The sequence below is a fragment of the Juglans microcarpa x Juglans regia genome, chromosome 2D, assembly GCF_004785595.1.
Source record: "Juglans microcarpa x Juglans regia isolate MS1-56 chromosome 2D, Jm3101_v1.0, whole genome shotgun sequence".
Lineage (NCBI taxonomy): Eukaryota > Viridiplantae > Streptophyta > Magnoliopsida > Fagales > Juglandaceae > Juglans > Juglans microcarpa x Juglans regia.
The window spans coordinates 35,154,346-35,179,619 of record NC_054596.1 but is presented as its reverse complement, the minus strand read 5'-3'; the positions used below and the strand labels follow the sequence as shown (position 1 = coordinate 35,179,619).

The 25,274-nt window shown below is 40.4% G+C and overlaps 2 protein-coding genes across 2 annotated transcripts; one reads left to right on the top strand and one right to left on the bottom strand.

Annotated features, from left to right (window-relative positions):
- Positions 1-4,245: 4,245 nt before the first annotated feature.
- LOC121249465 lies at positions 4,246-6,542 on the top strand. Its single transcript, XM_041148176.1, has 4 exons — positions 4,246-4,752; positions 4,846-5,274; positions 5,320-5,348; positions 5,382-6,542. Exons 1-4 carry the CDS (start codon positions 4,246-4,248, stop codon positions 5,593-5,595), a joined length of 1,179 nt encoding a protein of 392 aa, XP_041004110.1. The 3' UTR covers positions 5,596-6,542.
- Positions 6,543-16,944: 10,402 nt separating this feature from the next.
- LOC121250417 (serine acetyltransferase 5-like) lies at positions 16,945-18,322 on the bottom strand. The gene is made up of 2 exons (XM_041149550.1): positions 17,765-18,322; positions 16,945-17,609 (listed from the first exon to the last, which is right to left on the bottom strand). The coding sequence occupies exons 1-2, from the start codon at positions 18,230-18,232 to the stop codon at positions 17,118-17,120; spliced, it is 960 nt and encodes a 319-aa protein (XP_041005484.1). The 5' UTR covers positions 18,233-18,322; the 3' UTR covers positions 16,945-17,117.
- Positions 18,323-25,274: the final 6,952 nt, after the last annotated feature.

The window sequence follows — 25,274 nt, the reverse complement described above, 5'->3', positions numbered from 1 at the left end:
GCATTGGTAAGGCCAAATGACATTACTAGAAACTCATAGTGACCCTCTTGGGTCCTGAAAACAGTCTTAGGTATGTCCTCGGGGTTCATCCTAATTTTATGATACCCTGAGCGTAAATCCAGCTTGGAAAATACTTGAGCCCCATGAAACTCATCTAGTAGTTCATCAATGTTAGGTATGGTGTCCTTCACAGTATCTTTATTAAGGGCATGATAATCCATACACATCCGCCAACACCCATCAACCTTTCTTACTAACAATACTGGAGAAGAATATGGGCTTTGACTGCTTCTAATAATACCCCCTTTTAACATTTCAGATACCAACCTCTCAATTTCTTCCTTTTGATAATATGGATACCTATAGGGCCTTACACAAGTTGGTTTAGATTTGGATTGTAGGATTATCTTGTGATCATGACTCAGGGATGAAGGTAGACCACTTGGCTCATCAAAAATAATTTTGAAACTTGTCGAGAATTCTCTGCACAGCCACTGGAATGATTCTTTGAGGACATGTGTCATTTCCTTCAAAAAACTGAACCCAAACTCCTTTAGTAGAATTTCCTTTCAGTCCTTGCACATACTCAGCTTCTTCCATTACTCTGCTAGGTAACTCTATCCCTCTCAATGTAACAACATTGTTCAGATTAAAACTCATAATTAGATCAGTGAAATTCCACACTACAGTCCCCAATTCCCTTAGCCAATCCATTCCCAACACAAGGTCACACCCCCCAAAGCTAACGAGTACAACTTAGAAGTATTGCTTAACCCTTGTAGTAAGAGTGAGACAGCCCTACATAAACCAAGGCAAGGAAGGTTGGTTCCATCAGCCAATTTGACTGACATTTGGGTTCCTTCTACTAGCAGTCTAGCCTTCTTTACTACATTAGAATCAACAAAACTGTGTGTACTCCCAGTTTCAATGAGGACTATCACATTGGTTTTGTTAATAACGCATGTTAACCTCATGGTTCTAGGAGCCCATGTCCTTGCATAACATGTAATGAAATTCCCAACAACTCCCATTTTTCCTCCCCTCCTCCTTTCCCTTCATTTTGAGTTATAGCCAATGACCCATTAGTCTCTTCATCTTCCTCTATCTCTTATATTTTCATTCCTTCTAAGAAAAAGAGTTTTGGGTCTATTACATCGATGGCCCAGTAGGAACCTCTCATCACAATAATAACTTAGACCTTTGTCCATTCTTTCTTGCATCTGGACATGTGATATTCTCCTTATGGGTATGACTGGTTTTCTGTTATTATTGGGAAATCTGGTAGGATTATTTTGGTAGTTTTGGTTCGGTCTAGGTGGTGGAGGTGGAAGTGGAAGTCTTAGGGTAGAAGGTGGTGATGGTAGTTTGGGAATCTGGTTTGTGTTTGTGAGAGCTACATAATTTCAAGTGTTTAAACCATGGTTTCTCCTTATAACTTATTCTTCTTGTAATCTGGCTAAACCAAAAGCAGTAGGTAATGTATTTGGTTTGAACATGGTTACTATGATCCTAAGATCTTCCCTTAGCCCACTCAAAAAGGTACTGATCCAAAACTCCTATGTCACTCCTTTTATTTTATTGGATAGTTCTTCAAATTGAGTTTGGTATTCTTCTACTGTGCTGATTTGCCTTAATTTAGTAAACTGCCATCACAAGATCCTCATAGGCTAAGGGTCCGAATCTTATTCTTAAGGCCTCAATAAATTCATCCCAAGTGTTAATTGGGTTTGAATCCTGAAGCCAACAATACCACAGAAGGACCTTTCCTTCCATGTGGAAGAAGGCTATAAGGAGCCTTTGGTCATCTGGGGTGTTATAATAAGAGAAAAACTAATTGGCGTTTAGAACCCATTCAACAAGTTCTGCCCCATCAAACCTTGGAAATTCTAATCTAAGGGATCTAGCTTGTATACCCCGATTTCCCTCAAATAAAGGATTGTTACTAACCTTTGAATGCTGATTAGAAGAGTCTTCTCCATTATTTTGGTTTCCAGTCATCACCACTAGTTGTTCATAACTTGAAGCCAAGTTGTTCAGTTGCTACAATACTGCTTCTAATATTTCTTTTTGCCTCTCTTGTTCTTCTCGCAGGTGCACATTCTCCCCTTTCAATGATGCCAATGCCTCAGCAACTTGTGCTTGTTTGGTTCCCTCCGCCATGTCGCAGGATCGCGGCTCTGGATACCACTTGTAACGTGCAAGATCTCTTGCAATTGATTAGTTCACTCTCTGGCAATTAGAGAAGCCAATATCCTCCATCACTATATCAGGAATATTGACACTCGAAGAAGAAATTCATTGATGTAAAATGCAAACTTAAAGACAAGAAATAACAAAGAGGCTTGTGTTAACTGCTGCACTAACCCCACACGAAACGTGGCCCAACATGGCCTGTACCCAATAATAAACGGAATTGATTAAGTCCACTAAGAACAACTCAGCCCACGACCTAACTCAAAAAGACCACAATAACATTAAACAAACAGACTAATTACAAGGCATATATAAGCCTTTTAAACGCAAAATCTAATTCATAACCCTACATCCTTCAGATAGCTTCCTCCCAAATCGGCGCACCTAGCACCATAGAGGATGAGACGCGCAGAAATCTAAGGGTGTGAGCGCTCGGGAGTGGGTTTTCTTAGCCCTTGAGAGCGTATGCATAGAACATCCAATCTGATCTTAATAGAAAAATTCATACTTATACTCACGTTGCACATAATTTTTTTTTATTTGTTTTCTCTTGTGACAAACAATTAGTTTAAAAATAATAAAATAAAAAAAATGTAGTTTATAAAAATAAGTGGAATAAAGATAAGACATTAAAATTAGATTTCATATTATTTATTGAATATTTAATGTCGTTCAAAAAATTTATCCGGACAATTATAAATGTTGTAGAGTTCATTTTACGTGTCTATCACTCTCACTTTAGGCCTTAAGAGGTTGATAAAAATTTTCAAAAAATATAAATCCACTAAGACTTGCTTGATCTATTTTAACTAATAAGCTTTGTATGCATTATACATCAGTTTATCTATTCTTTCTTTATATAAAATAAACATTATTTTTTGTAATAACCTTTGTATGCATTATACATCAGTTTATCTATTCTTTCTTTATATAAAGTAAACATTATTTTTTGTATACATTACTAATTCCCATTTGCATAATTTGTAGATTCCATATTTTCTATGAATGAACTTGTAGATGAATCTTCCCCAACTATAAGATTATCATATTTATCTACCAAAATATAGAAAAACTCACTTTTTTATTAATCACCAAATAAAGTAATAAAAGGGAGGAAATTAGACAGATATTCAAACAATAAAATAAAACAATTTTTAAAACACAGATCTATCCAAGCAGCAAATAATAGCATATCCACAGCTGAAGATTTGTGCAAGCAACATTCCAATCTACGCAGATGGAATAACCTAAAACTCCTTTGTCAACGAGATTTATGACATATAGAAGAAGTTCCTCTATCTTCTTATTGTATTCAATTCCCTTGATAACCAAAGCAAGTAAGATAGTTTTTATAATGATCACCAACATAACAGCTGCTAGTATAATATCACCATGATTTCGAAAGAAACAAACATGTATTAGCATGGCAACGCTGGTGAGAAGAAAAACAGCAAAAATATAGCAAATTAGCTCAGCCTAATACATGTTTAACCCAATATAAGATTTGAGAAAACAGAAATCGTCAAGAATCTTGCAAGGTCCAAAAAATACACTAGTACAACACTTTTTCAAGTGTGTTGAGCAAGATCAGTTGTTAAGATCATCACTTTAGCAACAAAGGAACAAGTTCAAGGCTCAAACCCAGCTAATCATAACACTGAAATGAAACAAAATTCAAGTTAAATGCATACTGGCAAAAAAATATGCATACATGGATATAGAAGGGCAACGAGAGGGATGAGACTATGCATATTTCTCTCTCCTAAATATTTTCTCTCCGTACAAGCTTTTTGTTTTTTTTTTTCTGTCTTCTTTTTTCCTTTGGTTTTTCCTGATGTTGGTGGTGATTCGTTAATGGCTTCTGCTAGTTGTGAAGATTAACGTATCATTGTAGCTTTGGGTTTTCGTTGTGGGTTGAAATAGATGGGGTGTTGTAATGAAGTTTTCATTGACCAGAAGATTTTCCAGTTCAGGAAGGAAAATAATAGGTGGTGGAAAATTATAGAAAGTAGTCACCGTGGTGTGAAATTTATAGCTTTAGATTATGAAGCTATGGGGTGGCTGGGTTCTATGGTGAGGGAATGTGTAGTGTTTAGGAGTGCTCATGAGTTTTTGAGAACCCATAGAAAAGGAGACACGGTGCTAATGGTGCAGAAGGGACATAATCACAATGGAAGTTTCATTTCTCTTTCAGAGTTTGGTCGTGATAAGAGGAGAGGTTTGATTGTTGTGCCGAAAGGGAGGAAGGGGGAGGGGTGGAAAAATTTCGATGATGCTTTAATGGAAATCCATGCATCCTCTATTTCGGGGAAGAGAACCAGAGCTTTTCTTAGTGTCCAAATAGGTAACTGGAGGATGAACAGAGAAGATGGTGGTGTTGCTCCATCGTCGAAGGCAGGAGGTGATAGATCGTACAGTGAGGTGCTTAAGGTAGTGCCTCGAGCCGTGTCAGACGTGTTCACCTCAGAGACTGTACAGAGACATGAGGGAAATGGTAGTGGGCTGTTAGGGTTGAATGAGGAAATTATTCTGAGGATGCTGATTGGCCTAGAGGAAAAAGTGGGTTCAGTGTTAGAGGAAATTGGTTATTTGAAACGGTGCATTAAAGGTAAGGCAGAGATGCAGTCTGTTTTGGGTTTGGTTACGGGCTAGAATAATGGGCCGCATAACTCGAGTTCGTGGGGCCCAGGTTTGGGCCGGGGCGCGGGTCAAACCAAGACATGGAGGGTCTTAAATCGGGCTCCCACCGAAATATCGGGACAGGGATCGAAACAGACTTCGGGGGAGCCGATACATAGTTTGCCGGCACCACCACCGGCACAGAAAGTTTTGCCGGCCTCCGTCGACCCCGTTGGTGTGCTGGTTGAGCTATTCCGATGGGATGGGTTGGAGGATGGTGAGATTGCGTTGGAGCTAGACGCGGTGGAGACTTCGTGTGAGGTTGATCCGTCGCTGTCTCTTGAAGTGGGGTTGGGAAGTGGCCAGTTTGAGCCGTGTGTGGAGGTAGTAGCCCAAGAGGCCATGCCGGTGCAGGTTGTTTCACCTGGTTTTGGATCTTCGAGTATGGAGGATCCAGTAGTGGTGGGGAGCTCGGAACTGGAAATGGACGTGTCTCATGGGCATAAGTCAGGGGAAGGTTTTTTCTCTGGAAATGAGGCTACTAGAAATAAACCTAGTTATGGGGGGGGGGGGGGTTCAGAATTGTCTTTGCTTCCCAAGGACAGTGTAGGTGAGGAGGGGGCAGCTACTCCACTTTGTACACTTCCTCCTAGTAATTATGGGAGTTGCTCGTCTAATTGGATTTTTAATAAGGTAGAGGAGCTTCAAGACATTTTTGGGATTTCTTTTGGAGGCTATGAAGAGCAATTTATGGAGCTGGTTGTGGCTATTGAAGCTAGCTGATCGAAATCCGCCACAAAACAGGATAGGGAACTCAAACGTTTAACGTGTTCCATCAATTATGACGTTAAGGAAGGAAGTAGTGGAAGGGATAGACCGAAAGGGAGGGGCAAGTTAAGTTTTTTATGAAGCCCAAGATTTTATCTTGGAACATACGGGGACTCAATGATAGTAATAAACGTCTTCGTATCACAACCTTATTGAGGATGTGGAAGGGTGATGTGGTATGTTTACAAGAAACAAAGTTGAGTCTAATAGATAGAAATATTGTGCGTAGCTTATGGGGATGTTCGCATGTGGGTTGGTCTTATTTGGCCTCATTGGGAGCTTCAGGTGGTGTTTTATTAATGTGGGATAGAAGAGTGGTCGAGGTGATCGAGGAGTGTGTTGGCGAGTTCTCTATTTCGACTTTATTAAAAAATGTGTGTGATGGATGGGAATGGGCTTTTGTAGGGTGTTATGGTCCAAAGAGGGATTGTGATAGGCGTAGGTTGTGGGAGGAATTGGCGGGTATATACTCATTATGTGATGTGCCGTGGTGTATGGGAGGTGATTTCAACATTATCCGTTTTCCTAGTGAACGTTCAGGGCATCATCGGCATTCTAGGGCCATGGAGGGTTTTTCTGAGTTCATTTTTTATCTGGATCTTATGGACCTGCCCTTGGTGGGGGGTGAATACACATGGTCTAACGGCTGGGCTTGGTCGAAGTTGGATAGATTCCTGGTCTCTCCGTCATGGGAAGCTCACTATCTAGAAGTAAGTCAAAAAAGATTAGCTCGAGTCAGTTCAGACCATTTTCCCATTATCCTAGATTGTGGGGGCATACATAGGGGTCGCCGGTACTTCAAGTTTGAGAACATGTGGCTAACAACGAATGAGTTTGTAGACACGGTGCATGCCTGGTGGGTATCGTATCAGTTTAGTGGCACACCAAGCTTCATTCTAGCAGCCAAGCTCCAGGCTCTAAAATAAGATCTGAAAAAATAGAACTTGGAAGTTTTTGGTCACATAGACAATCAGAAGTCTTCTTTGTTGGAGGAATTGCAAGAGTTAGAGGGTAGAGAGTTATTGGGAGATGCATCGGAGGAGGTATTAGTGAGGAAGGGCACGGTGGTGGCAGAGTTGGAAAGGGTTTTATTGTCAGAGGAGATATCATGACGTCAAAAATCCAAGGCTCTTTGGTTGAAAGAAGGAGATAGGTGTACAAAGTTCTTTCACAAAGTGGCTAACTCACATCGTCGAAACAATAATATTGAGTCGCTTCTTTCTGGTACACAGGTGTTATCCTCTCCTCCAGAATTAGAAAATCATATTGTACAGTATTATGAGAATCTTCTCACCGAATCGGCAAATTGGAGGCCAAAGCTTGATGCTTTATCTTTTGAAACAATTGATCCGCAATATGTGAGTGTTTGGAGAGACCGTTTGATGAAGAAGAGATTTTCAAAGTCATCACTGGTATGGCTAAAGATAAAGCGCCAGGACCGGATGGTTTCTCAATGGGTTTCTTCCAAACTTGTTGATATGTTGTGAAAGGGGATGTTCTGCAGGTGTTCAGTGAATTCCATACTTATCAGAAGTTTGAAAAATCCTTCAATGCGACCTTTATTACCCTCATTCCCAAGAAACGCGGGGCTTCACTCATTGAGGATTTTCATCCAATAAGTTTGGTTAGTAGTGTTTACAAGATTATTTCGAAGGTTCTTGCTAACCGGCTTAGTCCAGTGTTGGAAAATATTATATCCAAGCCACATAATGCTTTTATTCGTGGGAGACATATTCTTGATTCGGTGCTCATAGCAAATGAGAGCTTAGATGCTAGATTGCAGGAGGGAAGTCCAGGTATTCTAGGAAAGTAGGATATGGAAAAGGCTTATGATCATGTGAATTGGGAATTCCTCTTGTACCTGCTTGAGAGGTGTGGCTTTGGAAATAGGTGGATTTTATGGATGAGGCATTGTATTTCAACTGCCAGATTCTCAGTTTTAGTTAATGGCACTCCTGCTGGTTTTTTTGATAGCTCGAGGGGTTTGCGACAGGGAGATCCATTATCTCTCCTCTCCTTTTTGTCATCGTTATGGAGGCATTGAGTAGGATGGTGCAGGCTACTGTTGATGGGGTTTTTTATCCGGTTTTAAGGTGGGAAATGGCTCTAGTGGCCCTTTTATTATCTCACATCTTCTTTTTACAGATGACACTCTGGTATTTTGCGAAGCAGATAGTAGTCAGGTCCAAACTCTAAGAGCATTGTTACTTTGCTTCGAAGCAGTGTCAGGGCTTAAGGTGAACCTTAGCAAATCTGAGATGGTACCGATGGGTGAGGTTCATAATATAAGCAGGCTTGCCAGTCTTTTGGATTGCAGGGTGTCCTCTTTACCTATGAAATATTTGGGCCTTCCGTTAGGAGCATCTTTCAAGAATAGAGCTATTTGGGATGGGGTGGTGGAGAAGATAGAGAAAAGGCTGGCGGGATGGAAAAATGGTGTATTTATCAAAAGGGGGGCGTCTTACTCTTATTAAGAGCACACTCTCTAACATACCCACATATTTCTTATCTCTTTTTCTTATGCCTGCAGAGGTGGCAAATAAGATTAAGAAAATGTTTAGGGCATTCTTATGGGGAGGTTTAGGGGAGGAGAAGAAATTCCACCTAGTTAGCTGGAAGACGGTATGTGCCCCAATTGTGAATGGTGGGTTGGGTGTTTGCAACTTGCGAACCTTTAATAAAGCACTATTGGGGAAATGGCTTTGGAGATATCATCGGGAGGGGGGAGCATTGTGGAAGGAAACGGTAGACGCGAGATATGGTGTTGCATGGGGTGGATGGGTTTCCAACGAAGTGAGGGGGGGTATGGAGTGGGGTAATGGAAGTATATAAGGAAGGGGTGGAAATGTTTTAAAAATCATATTCGTTTTGAAGCCGGTGAGGGTAACCGAATCCGTTTTTGGCAAGATGTGTGGTGTGGAGATCAGACTTTGGGAAGGGTTTTTCCGGCATTATATCGTATGCAGCTAATAGGGAGGTTTCGGTGGCTGATGTGCGGTTATTTTCTCATGGTTCACATCAGTGGAATATTCTATTTTATAGGGATTTTCATGATTGGGAACTAGATATGGTTATTGAATTTTTCAGCCTATTACATTCCTCGGGAACTGCTAGGGCTCAACATGATAGTTTGAAGTGGAGATCTAAGGTTCATAAGTTATGTACTATTAAGGTGTATTATAACCTTTTGATCACACATGACCATACTCCATTCCCTTGGAAGAACATCTAGAGATCTCGGGTGCCTTCCAAAGTTGCTTTTTTTGTTTGGAACACCGCCCTTGGGAAGATCTTGACCACCGACAATTTGAGAAAGAGAGGATGTGTAGTGATGGATTGGTGCTACATGTGCAAAAAGAATGGAGAATCGGTGGATCATCTCCTACTACATTGTGAGGTAACAAGGGTGTTGTGGGATGAGATCTTTCGGAGGGTTGATGTCGCTTGGGTAATGCCTTTGAGGGTGGTGGATTTGATAGGCTGTTGGAGGAATTTGCAGGGTGATCGTCAAGTGGCAGCAGTATGGAAGATGATTTCGCTGTGTATCATGTGGTGTACTTGGATAGAAAGGAATGCGCCCTGTTTTGAAGACAAGGAACGTACAGTGGTGGAGCTGAAGATTTTCTTTTTAAATACTTTATTGCTTTGGTTTTCTGCTATTGTTTTAGTTGGGGATAATATTCATGACTTCTTGTCTTTAGTTCATCGCTCTTAGAATGTATTAAGGTGATCTACGGTATACTTCCTGTGTACATGGCTTAGGCCTTTTTCATTAATAAAATTTATCTCTTACTTATCAAAAAAAAAAAAAAAAAAAGAAGGGCAACGAGAGGGAGGACACCTGCTTTGATACATTGCAAGTAGGGAGGATTTAGGTTAGTATCGTCCAACTACAACAGGACAAAGTAAAACTGTAAAGTGAAGAGACGTGTTTTCCCATGCTTGCTTTGGGTATACAAGCATAGGCCATCGATGCAAAGTTAATAGAGTCATTGGTCAGCTGCATTCAAGAGAATTTTTTACCATAAAACGTAGCAACAAATAATAGATGGAAAAGGCATATCAACACCTGAAATGAGAAGTTTATCATGAGCTTAATAATGGCCAAAATAAAATTACAACCACAATGACGGAATTATTAAATTAGTATGTGAGGACAACATGCTTGTAATACACACTCAAATAGGCAATAGCTATTGTTAACTTTCAAACAACGCCTGGCACATACAGATTGTAAATTTCAATATTTGTATGCTATTTTTATAGGCATTTACATTTAGCCACCTTTTCCATTTTTCTTTCCTTTTCCAAGGTAATTAGGCCTAACCCAAAGTGTTTAATGGTGCCAGAACGCCATAAAGTCAACATTTTTCCTGAATCCGTTGACAGAGATTCCAGGATATGCATGAAGACATTTCCGGTTAATAAGCTTAATGATAAAACACAAAATTACAGTAGCTCATAAAAGCCGAAGCATCTGTAGTCTCATCATATGGGCTAAACAGTATGTGTGATATTTGAAAAGTTCCATGCAGCTAGGCTCACATCTCCAGCTTCTTTTGTATTTTATGAGCAATTTTACAAGTTTCGTAATTATAATATTATGTGTATCTTAAGTCTCTTTTGTGTTTTATCTGCACAATCCTTAGAAAATGTTTCATATCCAAAACAAACTAAAAAATAATCGCCTTTTCCTCATGAAACATTAACAACTAGTGTCAATTAATGACAAAACTTTGTTAAGCAAAATTCCATGAAAACTATAAGCTCCATAATTTTAAATCCAAGTGTTTCTAACGTATATATGTTTTCTACTCATATGACGATCAAATAAAGACTGGGTGCTGTCTCACTTCAGTGCATCTATTGGAGGTGACTGATCCTTTCCTAAATTGCATAGAGACCCCACCTTAAGCTAGGTTTCATCAAGCACAATACTTGAGCCACATCCAGCCCAACGAGTCCCAAATCCTATGAAGAGTATTTATACTGTTTTTCCATAAAAGATTTCAAGACCTGCGGACCCAACAATATGAAACATGCACAGCTAGGAGTGAGAAAGAGACCTTCAATATCCACATTAATAAAGGCAAATAAGATAAACTAAAGAAACAAACAGAATAATGAGTAAATACAAATTCTAGAGTATGTATTCATGCAAAGAACAGACTACATGATTTTGAAGCAACAATATGTCAATAATGGCAAACAAATAACACCCATAAACCATTCATAACGATGGCAAAACTGGAAGTTTGGTTGAGATGGCAAAGATAGTTCCACACCTGGACAAGCAATTTAATGCTTCCAGCAGCTCTTTATGGGTTGGGTGACGAAAGTCATAAGTCAATCAGTATACAGACCAAAAAGGATGAGATAGTTTGGGGCCTAAAAAAAAATAGAAGAATAGAAAACGAAAAAAAAGGAGAAGATAAAAAGCATTCCCTTCAGTCTGTAAGTATACGAACAAATCTCTTATGGTCTATCAGCAAAATAAATTAGTTTAACTACAAGAAATGTTCAAAAGGTCAAGGGACATGATTATAAAGTTTTCAAACACATTTTTTTTATAAAGCCGTTATTGGTTCAGCACTGAGGATATACTATATTTACTTTAAAAAAAAATTACTTCAACATGTCTTTCCATATCTAAAGATTCATTAACATCACAAAAATATTAAAAAGGCATGAAAATACATCCTCTCATATCATAGATAAATTTCATATTCTTACAAAAATAAATATATATATACAAAGGTTTAAATCTACATTGGCACAACACATATTGGCAATAATGAGTCAATATATTACGTCAAAAATGAGCATAAGAAAAAAAATATGAATCTCTCCAATGAGAGTTTACCACTGTTGTTGAAGACAGATAGGAATGCCCTAATAAATACCTACCCCCTCAGAAGGCTTGCCATCACATAGCAGCATAAAGCACGCAGCTGCATTCATTATATATTCATCCTGTTCTGCAAGTTTACTTGTGAAGCCTCTCAAAAGCATCACTAAAACATAATTTTAAAGCAACATCATGAAAAAGGAACAAGCAAGTAGTGGGGCCAGAAAGATTACAAAATAATACTGGAGCTGAACTTTATTTTTTATTTATTTTTTGTTAAAAAACAACCAATTAATTCAAGAGAAATCAACAATCTCATAATTCCTCTTGGCATCATTTTTCTTGGTCTTCACTCTTGCAACAATTTCCAAAACCACCTGATAAATTAAACATACTAAGTTCAGCTAACAATGACATATAGACCAAGTTTTTGCTAAAGCACTAATGGTTAACTTGCTCAGTTTTTCTATCTTACAAGAGCTTAAGTTACTTATGAAAAAAATCTTGCAAGAGCTTAAGTTACTCAAAATCGCTTCAAAAGCAATCCTAAAGTTCATAGCAGTTCTGAATAAACATGACTACCAACCTGCTGATCGGCAACACAAATGTTGAAGCTACCAGCATATGTGGCTGCACACAAAAAAGAAAAAGAAAAAGAAAAACACATACACTCACAACACAAAAGATAGGTGGTTTCCATTTCTGTCTTCACTTCAAATATTCCACAATACCCTGTTTGGTAGGTACATAGGAAAGGAAACTGAAAATAGAGGCCACCTATTTTCACTTCAGATGGGTTCTCATTGGCCACATTAACAGACTAAGAAAACTGGGCTAACACTATTTTGTCTCATTTTTTTTATTTTTTTATTTTTTGATGTCGGAGAACCTCTCCAAGGCAGGGCCTTTCGGACCCGCCCCTACAGAGTAAATCCCAATCCCGTGTACCGCACTCTTGGAAGTTTCCCTACAACTATTTTGTCTCAATAAAACTGATATTTACAAAAATGAAAACATTACGGGGAAATCATTAGCTTAGTCGATTTGTATCAACCTAAAAGCAGAGGCTGCACATCCAGAAAATGCCAAGCTGCACAATCCACATCAGCAGCTCTGGAAGATTCCAAAATTCCTTATTTTTGTATTTTACTGAATCAGTTGTAACAAACAGAGGAAGATCTTCACATAACCAGTCCCATTTCTCTTCACCCAACCAACCAAACCGTCCCATCTGCCAAGTTTGTAGTAAACCAGGTCACGTAGCTCTGCAATGTCATTTTTGGTTTGACCATGCATACCAATATGACCCTCCCTGATCCTTCTCTGCCAACTACTTCTCTCCTTGTGCCATTCCTGATTCCACATGGTACCCGAAAAGTGCAGCCACGCACCACATCACACATGACTTATCCCGCCTCAATCTTTCATCCGAACCATATACTGGTAATGAACAAATGCGAGTTGGAAATCGAACTGGCCTTCAAATTGAAAATATTGGTGACTCCTCCCTCTCAATCAATTCCTCTAATTTTTCATTACATAATCTTCTTCATGTACCTTCAATAACCAAGAATCTTGTTTCGGTTTTACAATTTTGTGTTGACAACTCTTGTTTTGTTGAATTCCATGCAACCCATTTTCTGGTAAAGGACAATCAGACCAAGCAGCTCCTCATCAGCAGTCCAACGCGTATGGCCTCTACTGCTTTCCGTCGCCTCTACAACCTTCATCTCCATCTGCTCATCTGGGTGAAAAAGCCTCTCTGCACCGTTGGCATCAAAGGCTTGGACACCTGTCTCTTCAAACCGTCTCTAGAATTCTGTGTTCCACCTGCTTGCCGTATTTCCCAAATACTTTGTTTGTCCTCACTGCCCTTTAGCTAAAATCCATCAACTTCCCTTTTCGTCGGGCTCCACGCAATCTGTAAAGCCCTTAAACATGTTATGGGCTGATGTATGGGGCCCGGCCCCTTTTGTTTCAGAAGAGGATTTAAATATTATCTTTCTATTGTTGATCATTTCACTAGATTTGCATGGCTCTTTCCCATAAAAAATAAATCAGATGTGCTTGCTGTTTTTACATCTTTTATAACATTTGCTGAATGATTTTTCAATACCAAAATCATTACTACACAAATTGATGCCGGGGGTGAATTTGACCCCTTACAAATCTTTGCAACACTCTTGGTATCACACACCGCTTTTCATGTCCTCATACACATCAATAAAATGGTCTTGTTGAAAGAAAACATCGTCATATTGTTGAAACTGGCCTCACCCTCTTAGCTCAAGCCTCTCTTCCTTTTTCTTTTTGGGATGATGCTTTTGAAACCGCCACCTATCTTATAAATTTGCTTCCCACACCTGTCTTGCATAATCTTTCCCCTTATTTCATGGTGTATCATAAACCTCCTGATTATTCCTTTTTAAAAGCATTTGGCTGTGAATGTTGGCCCAACCTACGCCCTTACAATCGTCATAAACTTAGTTTTCGTTCCACATCATGTATTTTTCTAGGATATAGTCCCTCTCACAAAGGGAACAAGTGTCTTGATTAATACACAAATAGAATGTATATTTCTCGCGATGTGATTTTTAATGAAAACAATTTTCCCTACAAAAAACACATCACTACTCACAAGCCCATTTCACAAACTGCACACTTACCTTGTTTCCCTAATTCCATTCTTGGACCTCCACCTTTTAATCTCCGTGGGCCGTCTCAACCCTCTCAGCCCACTCCCTCTTCTCAAATCCCTTTGTCCATTCACTCCCATACCTAGCCCGCACACACTTCATTTACCTCTCAAACTCCATCGACTTCTTCCCCGAACCTCATTCCAAAAAACCATAACTTCTCACCTCTTCTCTCTTCTCCCATTGAATCAGAGTCTCAAACGTCTTCTCATCCTACACAGATAATTCCTCACCAATCCCCAATCATCACTAGGTCAAAAACTAATTCTTCCAAACCTCGCATTCCTACCTACGGCACAGTTCCATACCCAACTCGTCAATGCTTCATAACCACTATCATGGTACCAGATGAACCCTCCTCTTTCTCTGTTGCATCCAAATTTCCCGAATGGCAGGCTACTATGTCCAAAGAATTCGAAGCCCTAGTCAAAACAAAAACCTGGACCCTTGTTCCTTCTTCCTTTGTTTCTAATGTTGTTGGTTGCAGGTAGGGGTGTACACCGATGGTTTCGACGTCGATTTCGGCACAAAACCGAGACCCCACCAACGTCTGCCATGAGAGCTCAGCACCGGCCGAAACCGCTCGATTGGGGAGAGAAAACAGATATTATCGGTCTCGACGTGGCTCGGTTCGGTTCTTCGGTCTGCCGTCAGCGTCTCTATGATGGAGGAGGGATGCCGCGTCCATTTTCGAGTGAGAGTAGAAGCTTAGGGTTTAGGGCTGCAGAGAAAGGAGAAGATGCGCGAGGAAGAAGAAGAAGAAGAAGAGGGGGGGGGGGGGGTTAATGAAACCTAATTCAAAACGGCGCCGTTTGGTTTAAAGACAAACAGCACCGTTCTATATGTTTTTTTTTAACTTCCACTTTTAAAAATGACGTCGTTTCACTCATTTAAGTGAAACAACGCCGTTTTATATACATATATTAAAAAAAGAAAAAAAGGATCGGCCTATTTAGCAGTTTTCCAAGGGTTCAAACCGGCGCCGAACCGCCAACATCGGTTTTCCCTCAAATCCTCTCGCCCGCCGACCTGTTCTTCACCGGTTTTGGCTGGTTCCTGAATCTGGCGACCGGTCCACGTCGGAGACGGTTGGTCCGGCTAGTTCCTGTACAGCCCTAGTTGCAAGTGGGTGTTTCGAACTAAGCTACGACCAGATGGATCCATGACCGGCGAAAAGCCAAACTCATGACTAAGGGCTTTCACCAGCAACACAGTATTGACATACCGAGACCTTCAGCCCTGTGGTAAAACCCTCAACTATTAGACTAGTTTTGTCTATTGCCATTGCTAGAGGTTGGTGTCTTAGGTAAATTGATATACAAAATGCTTTTCTTCATGGAAATCTTACTGAGACAGTATTCATGCAACAACCAAAAGGATTTATTGATCCTATGCGACCTGATTTTGTGCGTAAATTACATAAGGTCATTTACGGTCTTAAACAAGCTCCAAGAGCTTGGTTCTCAGAGTTAAGTTCATGGCTCATTGACTATGGTTTTTCGGCTTCCAAGGGGGATCACTCTCTATTTGTGTTACACAAAAATGATCTCTGCATTTTTATTCTAATGTATGTTGATGACATGATCATCACATCGTCATCCTCAAGTGCTGTTGAACGATTAATTGTTTCTCTAGGATAAGCCTTTCTTGTGACTGATTTGGGATCCTTATCATATTTTCTTGGATTAGAGCTTGATTATCTTTCAGATGGTCTCTTTATATCACAAAGAAAATACATCTCTGACTTATTAAAGAAAGCCAGTATGCTTGGTTCTAAACCAATTTCCTCCCCAATGTCTACTTCTACCAAGCTCTCCAAGTTTGATGCACCCTCTTTTCAAAATGCCACTTTATTCTGAAGCATAGTTGGCAGTTTACAGTACCTTTCCTTAACTCAACCTGATGTGTCATTTGCTGTTAATAAGGTCTGTCAATTCATGCATGATCCTAAAAATACCCATTGGACAGCAGTCAAAAGAATACTTCAATATCTAAAATCTACAATTAATCATGGGTTATTTTTTAGCAAAAAAATCTGGCTTCACCCTTCATGCATATTCAGATGTTGATTGGGCAGGGTGCCCTGATGATATGAGATCTACAGGAGGATTCTATATTTTTTTGGGTAATCACCTAATTTCTTGGAGTTTTAGGAAGCAACACACTGTTGTTCGTTCCAGTACAGAGGCTGAGTATAAGTTTCTAGACAATACCACTGCTGAACTCATATGGCTGCAAACATTGATCAAGGACCTTGGTTTCTCACTATCACAACCATTTGTTCTATGGTGTGCTACTTGGGAGCCACATACTTGAGCTCAAATCTTGTCTATCACTCCAGCACCAAACATATGGATGTGGATTTTCACTTTGTCAAAGATAGAGTAGTTGCTAAGACTACAAGTTCAATTCTGCAGCAGCAAAAATCAACTTGCTGAGGTCTTCACAAAACCATTAGTTGCTGATCGATTCTTCTCTCTCCGATCGAGCCTAAATGTGATTGACACCCCATTTGACTCGAGGGGGCGTATCAACCTAAAACCAGAGGCTGCACATCCAGAAAATGCCAAGCTGCACAATCCACATCAGCAGCTCTAGAAGATTCCAAAATTCCTTATTTTTGTATTTTACTGAATCAGTTGTAACATACTTATATTCCTTTTTCTACTTTTGCTCATCAAGCACTCATGGCACCTGTGCCTATATAAGCAGTGCATGGCTCTTGTAAATGTCATCATCGATATATAGAATTCATGAATATTCAGGAAAGCATTCTCTCTTCATTTAACAATTTGTTACCATAAAAGGTCATTAGGATTTAACATTACAAAGCCAGCCTCAATCCCAAAGGCCTCTTCCACTCAAAACCATTTAAAAGTAGGAGAATTCAACTACATAACAGCTATCTATGTAATACAAATCAAGACTAACTCTCAGATTATATAATCTGACCATTCTGAGATGAAGGAAGTATGATCCATGGACTCCCCAGGCACATCCTCATGCTTGGCCGGCCGCTCCTTCCCTCCTACCAGTCTTGCCGGGTTCCCTACTGCTGTGGTCCGAGGCGGAACGTCAATCAGAACCACCGAGCCTGCCCCGATCTTTGCCCCCTCCCCAATCCTTACATTCCCCAAAATGGTTGCGCCCGCTCCAATCAGCACACCATCTCCAATCTTGGGGTGCCTGTCACCCCCAACCTTTCCAGTCCCACCTAGCGTGACATGATGCAGGATTGACACGTTGTTCCCAATCACAGCTGTCTCGCCCACCACCACGCCTGTTGCGTGATCAAACAGAACCCCTTTCCCAATCCTCGCTGCCGGGTGAATGTCCACCGCGAATACGTCGGAGACTCGGGAGTGGAGCGCCAGAGCAAGTGGCCGCCGCGACTGCGTCCACAGCTTGTGAGCCACTCGATGAGCCTGACAAGTAGTACATCATATACATAATTACCCCAACTTCATAGAAATATCATACTGCTGAATCTAAACCCCTATGCCATCCATTTCAATTAGGACCCTAGATGGGAGAAAAATAAGAGCGCTTAACACTGATCGGATACATTCAGTGAAGGTACCTGACAGGCCAGGAAGCCCTTGTAGTTGAGGAGGCAGTGGGAGAAGGAAACGCAAGCGGGGTCACGGACGCGGGCGGCGCGGAGATCGGCGACAGTGGCGGAGCGGATGTTGTGATCAGAGGATAAGGCGTTGAGGAAGAGATCGTAGAGGAGAGTGGAGAGGAGAGTGGAAGAGCACAGCTTGTTCCCAAGGTGGAACGATAGCGAGCGCTCCAGCGAAGAGTGAGACAGTATCGTCGAGTACAGGTAGCTCGCAAGCGCTGGCTCCGCCTCCGCATCGCGACGAGCCTCGGTCTTTATTTGAGTCCACACCCATCCCTCCTCCTCCTCCGCCTCCTTAATCTCCTGCTCGGGCGGGTACATGAGCTTGCCAGCGGGCATGTCGTCGGTGACGGCGAAGGAAGCAGATTTGATCCGAATCAAGACCGATACGTGTGCTTTTTGGGGCAAAAGGTGTGTTGAATGCATGAAGTGCGGAGTAACCTTTCAAGAATCGAAGAGATCTCAAAAGTATCGAGGAGAAGCCACATAGACCAATCGCGCGCAAAGACGTTTTGTTTTATGGCTAAGAACAACCGAGGCCACATAGACCAGTACAATGAGAGCCGAACTTTTATTTCGTGTTTCAAGCCAATCTATGAGGTTTTATATATCTTATATAATATAAGAGCCAATGTCGACAAAGTAAGCAGCTCTTACTCTTATCTTTTTTTCTTCATTTTTTAGCTATCTTTTTCTTACCTTCTTTATCACTGTTTGCACCGATTGCACCGACTGTTTTAAATTAAACATTTTTTCTTGATTTTGCCCTCTACTTTTTATCCATTTCCCACTTTGCCCTTAACCTCTACTACGTTCTGATTTTCTCTTAGGTTCTGCCAATTTTTTTTTCCAATTGTTATTTTTTTCTCACCACTTCTGCAACTCTTATTTAATTCTTTTCTTTTTTTACCGCTTGTGGCTTAGTATAAAAGTTATTGTTATCTTTTTTATTTTATATTGTTTGCTATTTGATAAAATTCGGTCATCTCGTTGTTATAACTTTTCCAAATTTATTTCTTCGCTTCTGGATTCTAAATTATTTATGAAATTTACTTCTTCATTTATGGATTTCAGAATCAACTCGGTATGCTTCCGTTTACTTTTGTACTCAGTTAAATATGAACTTTTATATGCTTTCATGAAATGGTACATACACATGCATGTTAAAAAAAATTTTAATTACAAACTAAAAAAAATTGTCCCTGAACAGAATTGTCAAAAAAATTTATCTTTTTTTTTTAATTTTATCCTCCATTTTCAATTCGTTTTCCCACTTTGGCCCTCATTTCTGTTGGCTGTTGTTTGGTTTTCTTGTTTTTCTGATTTCCCATTGAGATTATCTCTTCCGGAGCTTTTTCCTCAGTTATATCAATAGCTTTTTATATTTGTTTTCCCTCTATGTTTTAGTTCTAACATTTATACCAATTTCGCCCCTACTTTTATATTTGTTTTTCCTTTCTGTCCTTAATTTTTCTTATCTTTTGTACGCACTTTTACAGTCTTACCCTTCGTTTTCTTTTTTTGTTGTGTCCTATAACAATTTATTCCCATTTTGCCCTCCACTTTCTATTCATTTTCCCACTCTGTCCTTGACTTCTACTACGTTCTGGTTTTTTCCCGGGTTCTGCCAATTTTTTTCTCCAATTCTTATCTTCTTTATCACCATTTGCACCGATTGATTTAGATTAAACATTTTTCTTAATTTTGCCATCCACTTTTTATTCATTTCCTGCTTTGTCCTTGACTTCTACTACGTTCTGGTTTTCTCTTAGGTTCTACTAATTTTTTTCTCCAGTTGTTATTTTTTTCCCACCACTTCCGCAGCTCTTATCTGATTCTATTCTTATTTTTTTTCCACCGCTTTCATCGCTTGTGGCTTAGTATAAAAGTGATTGTCATCTTCTTTATTTTCTACTATTTGCAGCTGATAAAATTTGGTCCTCTCGTTGTTCTAACTTTCACAAATTTATTTCTTCACTTCTGGGTTCTGAATTATTTGTGAAATATACTTCTTTATTTGTGGATTTCATAATCAACTCGGTATGCTACCGTTTGCTTTTGTGCTCAATTAAATATGAACTTTTCTATGCTTTCATGAAATAGTACATACACATGCATGTTAAAAAAAATTTAAATTACAAACTTAAAAAAAAAAATATCCCTAAATAGAATTGTCAAAAAAATTTAGCTTAATAATTCCAAGCCCAATACTTACAATCTAAAAAATTATAACATAAATTCATAACATAATAGGAATACAAGCGTCAAAGAAAAAAAAATTACAACTACAAATAATAACGTCAAAATTAGAAATTGCATCTACCAAAAAAAAAAATCGTCTAAACAGGTTTGCCAAATATTTTGCACTTCGACTTATTAATATCACAGATAATAACATCTCAGATTTTAGATTTAAGATAATAACAAAAAATAAATAAATAAATTTGCACATCTAACAAACAAACAATATTAACATCTCAGACAATAACATCTCAGATTTCAAATTTGAGATAATAACAAATCTAATATGTGAAGATGTGTTGAGATCTATAGAAAAGAAAAAAAAAAAACGGCAACAGAAACCAACATCCATTCATTTATGTACAGATTTACAATAGAAGAAAAAAATAGAAATAAATCTGCACATCTGACAAACAAACAATATTAACATCTCAGATTTCAAATTTGAGATAATAACAAATCTAATATGTGAAGATGTGTTGAGATCTATAGGAAAAATAAAGATCAACCGAGAGGCAAAATAAATAAGAATGAGATATGAACAAGTGGAGCCCGTGATACCGAATGACCTATTTTGCTGAAGATAAATTGAGATGCACAAGTGGAGCCCGAGATCCGCTTCATTGTTGGTGCTTTGCACCATGTGATTCATTTCTAGTGAAGTACGATCCCACGACATGTAGCAGCCAAGTTTCTTGTGGAACCTTGAAGAGCTTCGTGGGAAAAGTCTTTCAAAAAATCCACTTCGTTAGTAAAAATAAAATAACAAATTTGAGGGAGCCAAGCCAGAGCAATTGTCTTGATTGAAATCATTTGCTGCTGAATGATTTTTGCATGGGGAAATTGTTCATCCTTGAGTGCTTTTGTAGCAATGAAAATTCTTTGTCTTTAACGAGTTCACTTTCAAGTCAATTAGCTCTTTTTTTTTTTTCTTTTTTTCTTCATACTATCACTGAGTAAAATTCATGCGAATGGCATTGAAAATAATGTGTATGGCGAGGGGCCCTCTGCGTGGTGTGCAACTGGCGAGGAATACCTTGTGTGGTGAGCAATTGGCAAGCAGCACCGTGTAGGAGAACAACTGGAAAGGATCACTCTGTACATTGCGTAACTGGCGAGCAGAATCCCGTGGTTAAGCAATTGGCGAGCTGCACCTCTCGACGAGCAATCCATGCACGGACAACTGAAGTCCCTGTGGCGAGTAAACCCATTATGGCAAGGAAACACGTAACTGGCAGTAACTCGTAGTGGCGAGGACTGTTGGCAATGAGCTTCAGTGGAGTTATAGCTGTGAGTACTATTGGCGAGGAGCTTTGGTGGCGAGTTAGACGGCGACTGGAAGTGAGCGGCAAGCTACGGTCTATCAAGCTGCTTCATGGGGTGAGTAACTGGCAAGCAGAACTTTGTGGGCGAGCAACTAGCAAGCAGCACCATGTGAGAGAGCAACCAGAGAGGAACATTTTGTGCGTTGAGCAACTGGCGAGCAACACTTCGAGTGGTCAGCAACTGGTGACTGGCGAGCGGTACTCTGTGTGGGCAGCAACTGCCCACTAGCAAGCAGCACTCTTGTGTAGAGGAAACACGTAACGAGCAGCTGATAATTTGTGAAGAGGAAACACGAGGAAACTCATCCGCTCGGGAACACCTACACTCGGGAGCCACCATTAGAAATTACTCTGCTTGGGAACCACCTGCTCAGGAGCCATCTGCTCAGGAGTCACCTGCTTGGATGTCACCTGCTCGGGAGCCACTTGCTCTGGAGTCACCATCGCAGCCCCTCAGTTTGGGACTCATCCGCTTGGAAACAACTACACTCAAGAGCCACCATCAGAAATTACTCCGCTCGGGAACCACCTGATCGGGAGTCACCATCGTAACCCCTCGGCTCAGGACTCTTCTGCTCGGGAACCACCTAATTGGGAGCCACCTGCTCGGGAGTCAGCATCGCAACCCCTCGACTCGGGACTATCTGTGGCGCCCCCAATCCCCCTTATATAAATACACAGGGATCGAGACGCCAGGATGGTGACAACACGGTCACACATCCCAACGAAGTGCCAGTGTGTGTACATGCGACAGTGTTCAAATAAAATAACGCAGCGGATAGTCAACTAAGTACCAGAATTTATTTACAATCAAACATCAGTAATGATTTAAATAGCAATTATACAGTCATCCATAAAATAATTTACAATAGTTTTAGATATACAAACGAGTGATCCCAGATCACTCCTCAGGCGGAGCCGTCTCCTCAGGCTCGCCCTCCTTCTCCTCATCAGCATCAAAATCTGCGTTACCACAAAATGGTATCGCAGGTAAGTATAACCCAAACAGCAACGTAATATAAAATGCATTAAATGCAACTAACATGCATGCACATGAAAACATGCATTTTTTCACAAAACATCATTTTCCCCGAAAATGATAAATTTTCCAACACACACCAAAATCTCATTTTGGTCCAAATTATCCGTAAAACATTTTCCCAGAAAATGATTTACCCAAAAATCAACTCGCACTATTTTCCCAGAAAATAGTGCATTAATCCCAAATGCACCATGCATTATTTCCATATGCACCATGGTCTCCCCTATGGACCATCCGCACGTCCTGGCTTCGCAGCGGTGCTCAGTTCCACGCCCAGCGCGTACATGGCCAAGCACCCACACTACGCAACGAGCGATGCCCAGTTCCGCGCCCAGCGCGTACGTGGCCAGACATCCTCTAGTCCCCGCCAGCAGAAGGACCACGGAGTCGGCACGAGACCATCTCGTCCGAACCCATTGTCGCCCGACGACAATCCAGGGGACGTTACTCAGTATATTCCGCTCCCGAGTAACCAGAGGAGCTCCACCGAGTTAATGCCCCATCTCGGCTTGGGGTCGTGATACACACGCACCAAAAATATTAACACATAAAATCATAGCTTTTCAAAGCACATGAACATGAATGCAATACACGAAAACCCAGTTTTCTTTTACAAACATGATCATGCATGAAATAATGAAATGCACATGTACCAACACAATATCCAAACCAACAAATCTAACCAACCCATCAACAACAAATATCCAATTCAACCAAATCAACCAAACAACTCCAATCACAAATCCATCCGACCCCCGAACTCCTCGGACTCAGTCCGGCATGCCAAAAACACAGTGAAATGGGTTAGTGCAAAAATACATTTAAATTACGAAAGTTCTTTGGAGAAATACTTACAGTGCAATATAATAATTTTCTGAGGATCACGAAGTTGAAAAAGGCGACGTTTGAGCAACACCACAGTGTAAAATACACTGTGGCCGTGGGTCACAAATACCAACTTTTCAACGAGGACAAACGAAGACCCAAGATTGATAGGGTAGGGCCTAGGGAGGTCGGTGAAGCTAGTGGTGGTGGTGGTTTGCCGTGGGTGGCGGCGCAAGAGGTGGTTTTAGGCCAAAAAGTGCAAATCGGAGATGGACTTGGTGGGGCTTCACCGGTGACGGATCGAAGCTGGGGTTGGGTCCAATGGGTTGCCAAGAGGCCGGGGATGAAGTGGTAGGAAGATGGTGGCCAATGGTGGTGCGACGGCGGCGCAACGGCGGAAAGAGTGTCGCGGCTTCGAAGGGCTACTGGTGGTTAACGGCGGCACGGATGGAGGTGAGGTTGGTGGGGTGAGGTCGCCGGCGGCTGGGGAAGCTAGCGGGCTGGGCGGTGAAGGCCACCGTCGGCTCACGGCGGCGCTGGCGTGAAGGTGGCCCGCGGCTTCGTGGGGCGCGTGTGGGCTACCGGCGGCGAGGTAGGGGCTGAGATTTGGGAGGTGAGGTCACCGGAGGGAGGGGGAGCTGGTCGGACGGGCGGTGTCGCGCACGGCGGCGCGACGGCGGAGGGCTGGGCGGTGAGGAAGAACGGACGGAGAGAGAGAGAGAGAGAGAGAGGGAGAGGAAGAGTCGCGCGCGAGAAGGAAAGCCAGCAGGAGAAAAAGAAAGAAAAGAAAAAAAAAGAAAAGAAGAAAAGAAAAAGAAAAGGAAAAGAAAAATAGAGGGAAAAGAAATGAGGTCCAATCCTCATAACTTGGGTCACGAAAATGATCCAACGGAAACGATTTTAAAACCATAAGTTAAATAAAATAATTTAAACGTAATGGTAAAGTCAAATTGAAATAATTAAATCTCACGGTAATTAATTAAATATGAAAAACAATTTAAATGCACAACAATAAATAAATATTAAGAAAGCACATAAAAATTAATTTCCACCAATTAAAATCATAGAAATAAACTCATTAAAAATCCAACAAATTTTAAAATACGAGAATAAAATTTAAATAAATAAAAATAATCCTTTAGTAAAAATACACTAAAATGCGGGGTGTTACACTATCCACTCGGGAACAACTACACTCGAAAGCCACTATCAGAAATTACTCTCGTAAAGTTATATTCAGCATCACTATTGTACAGTGAGATATGAAGGACCATGAGAGACTGTAAACAAGAATATTATGGTGGCTTTCTCCTCCCCAAATACCCATGGACCTAGGCATTATGTCGAACCACGTAAATCATGTGTTCATCTCTTTATTTCTCTGTACTTATATTTTCCATTCACCGCCATGGACATAAATCCATGCATTCATTTATCTATAGATTGCTATTATTTATGGTTTACTTGTATATGTTTGTGATAATCTATTGTATGTTGACTACTTAGTTGTAGAGATTTCTTAAAATCTCACTATGATAGTTTACACTACTATTCATCACCCGGAATGATAGAAGTTGTTACAGGCGTAGACGAGAACCCTAATGACCAAGCAGAAGAGCACAACACCTCCTCTGGAGAGAATCGTACTTAAGATCGTCATGAGCTTGCCCGAGCTCCCCATTTTAGAGTACCTAGAAAATATTAATCAAGCAATCACCGAGATACTATGGTTTATTGAGGAATTCAAACGGCTCAACAATCGGAATAATGATCGGACCTTAGAAAAGCGAGTGAAGCCTGAGCCCTTTTGATGGACAAAAAAAAAAAAAAAAGAGAAAGAGAACGGAGAAAAAGAAGGATCATGGGAATAAGAATAAAAGAAAAAACAACGAATTATGGTTTTTGTGAAACATTATTTTAATGGTCCATTTGTTTTGGAACCGTCAAAATACTTATCGCTCTTGTAATATATACTTTAAAAATATTTGTACATAGTTGTGAATTGATTCTTGTAAGTCGTATTATAGTTATAAAC

Coding starts and splice junctions, on each gene's coding strand:
- LOC121249465 (XM_041148176.1), top strand. CDS start 4,246: ATGGGGTGGCTGGGTTCTATGGTGAGGGAATGTGTAGTGTTTAGGAGT. Junction 5,275..5,319: donor GTATGGAGGATCCAGTAGTG/GTGGGGAGCTCG, acceptor CATGGGCATAAG/TCAGGGGAAGGTTTTTTCTC. Junction 5,349..5,381: donor GGTTTTTTCTCTGGAAATGA/GGCTACTAGAAA, acceptor TTATGGGGGGGG/GGGGGGTTCAGAATTGTCTT.
- LOC121250417 (XM_041149550.1), bottom strand. CDS start 18,232: ATGCATTCAACACACCTTTTGCCCCAAAAAGCACACGTATCGGTCTTG. Junction 17,610..17,764: donor AGGGCTTCCTGGCCTGTCAG/GTACCTTCACTG, acceptor ACTACTTGTCAG/GCTCATCGAGTGGCTCACAA.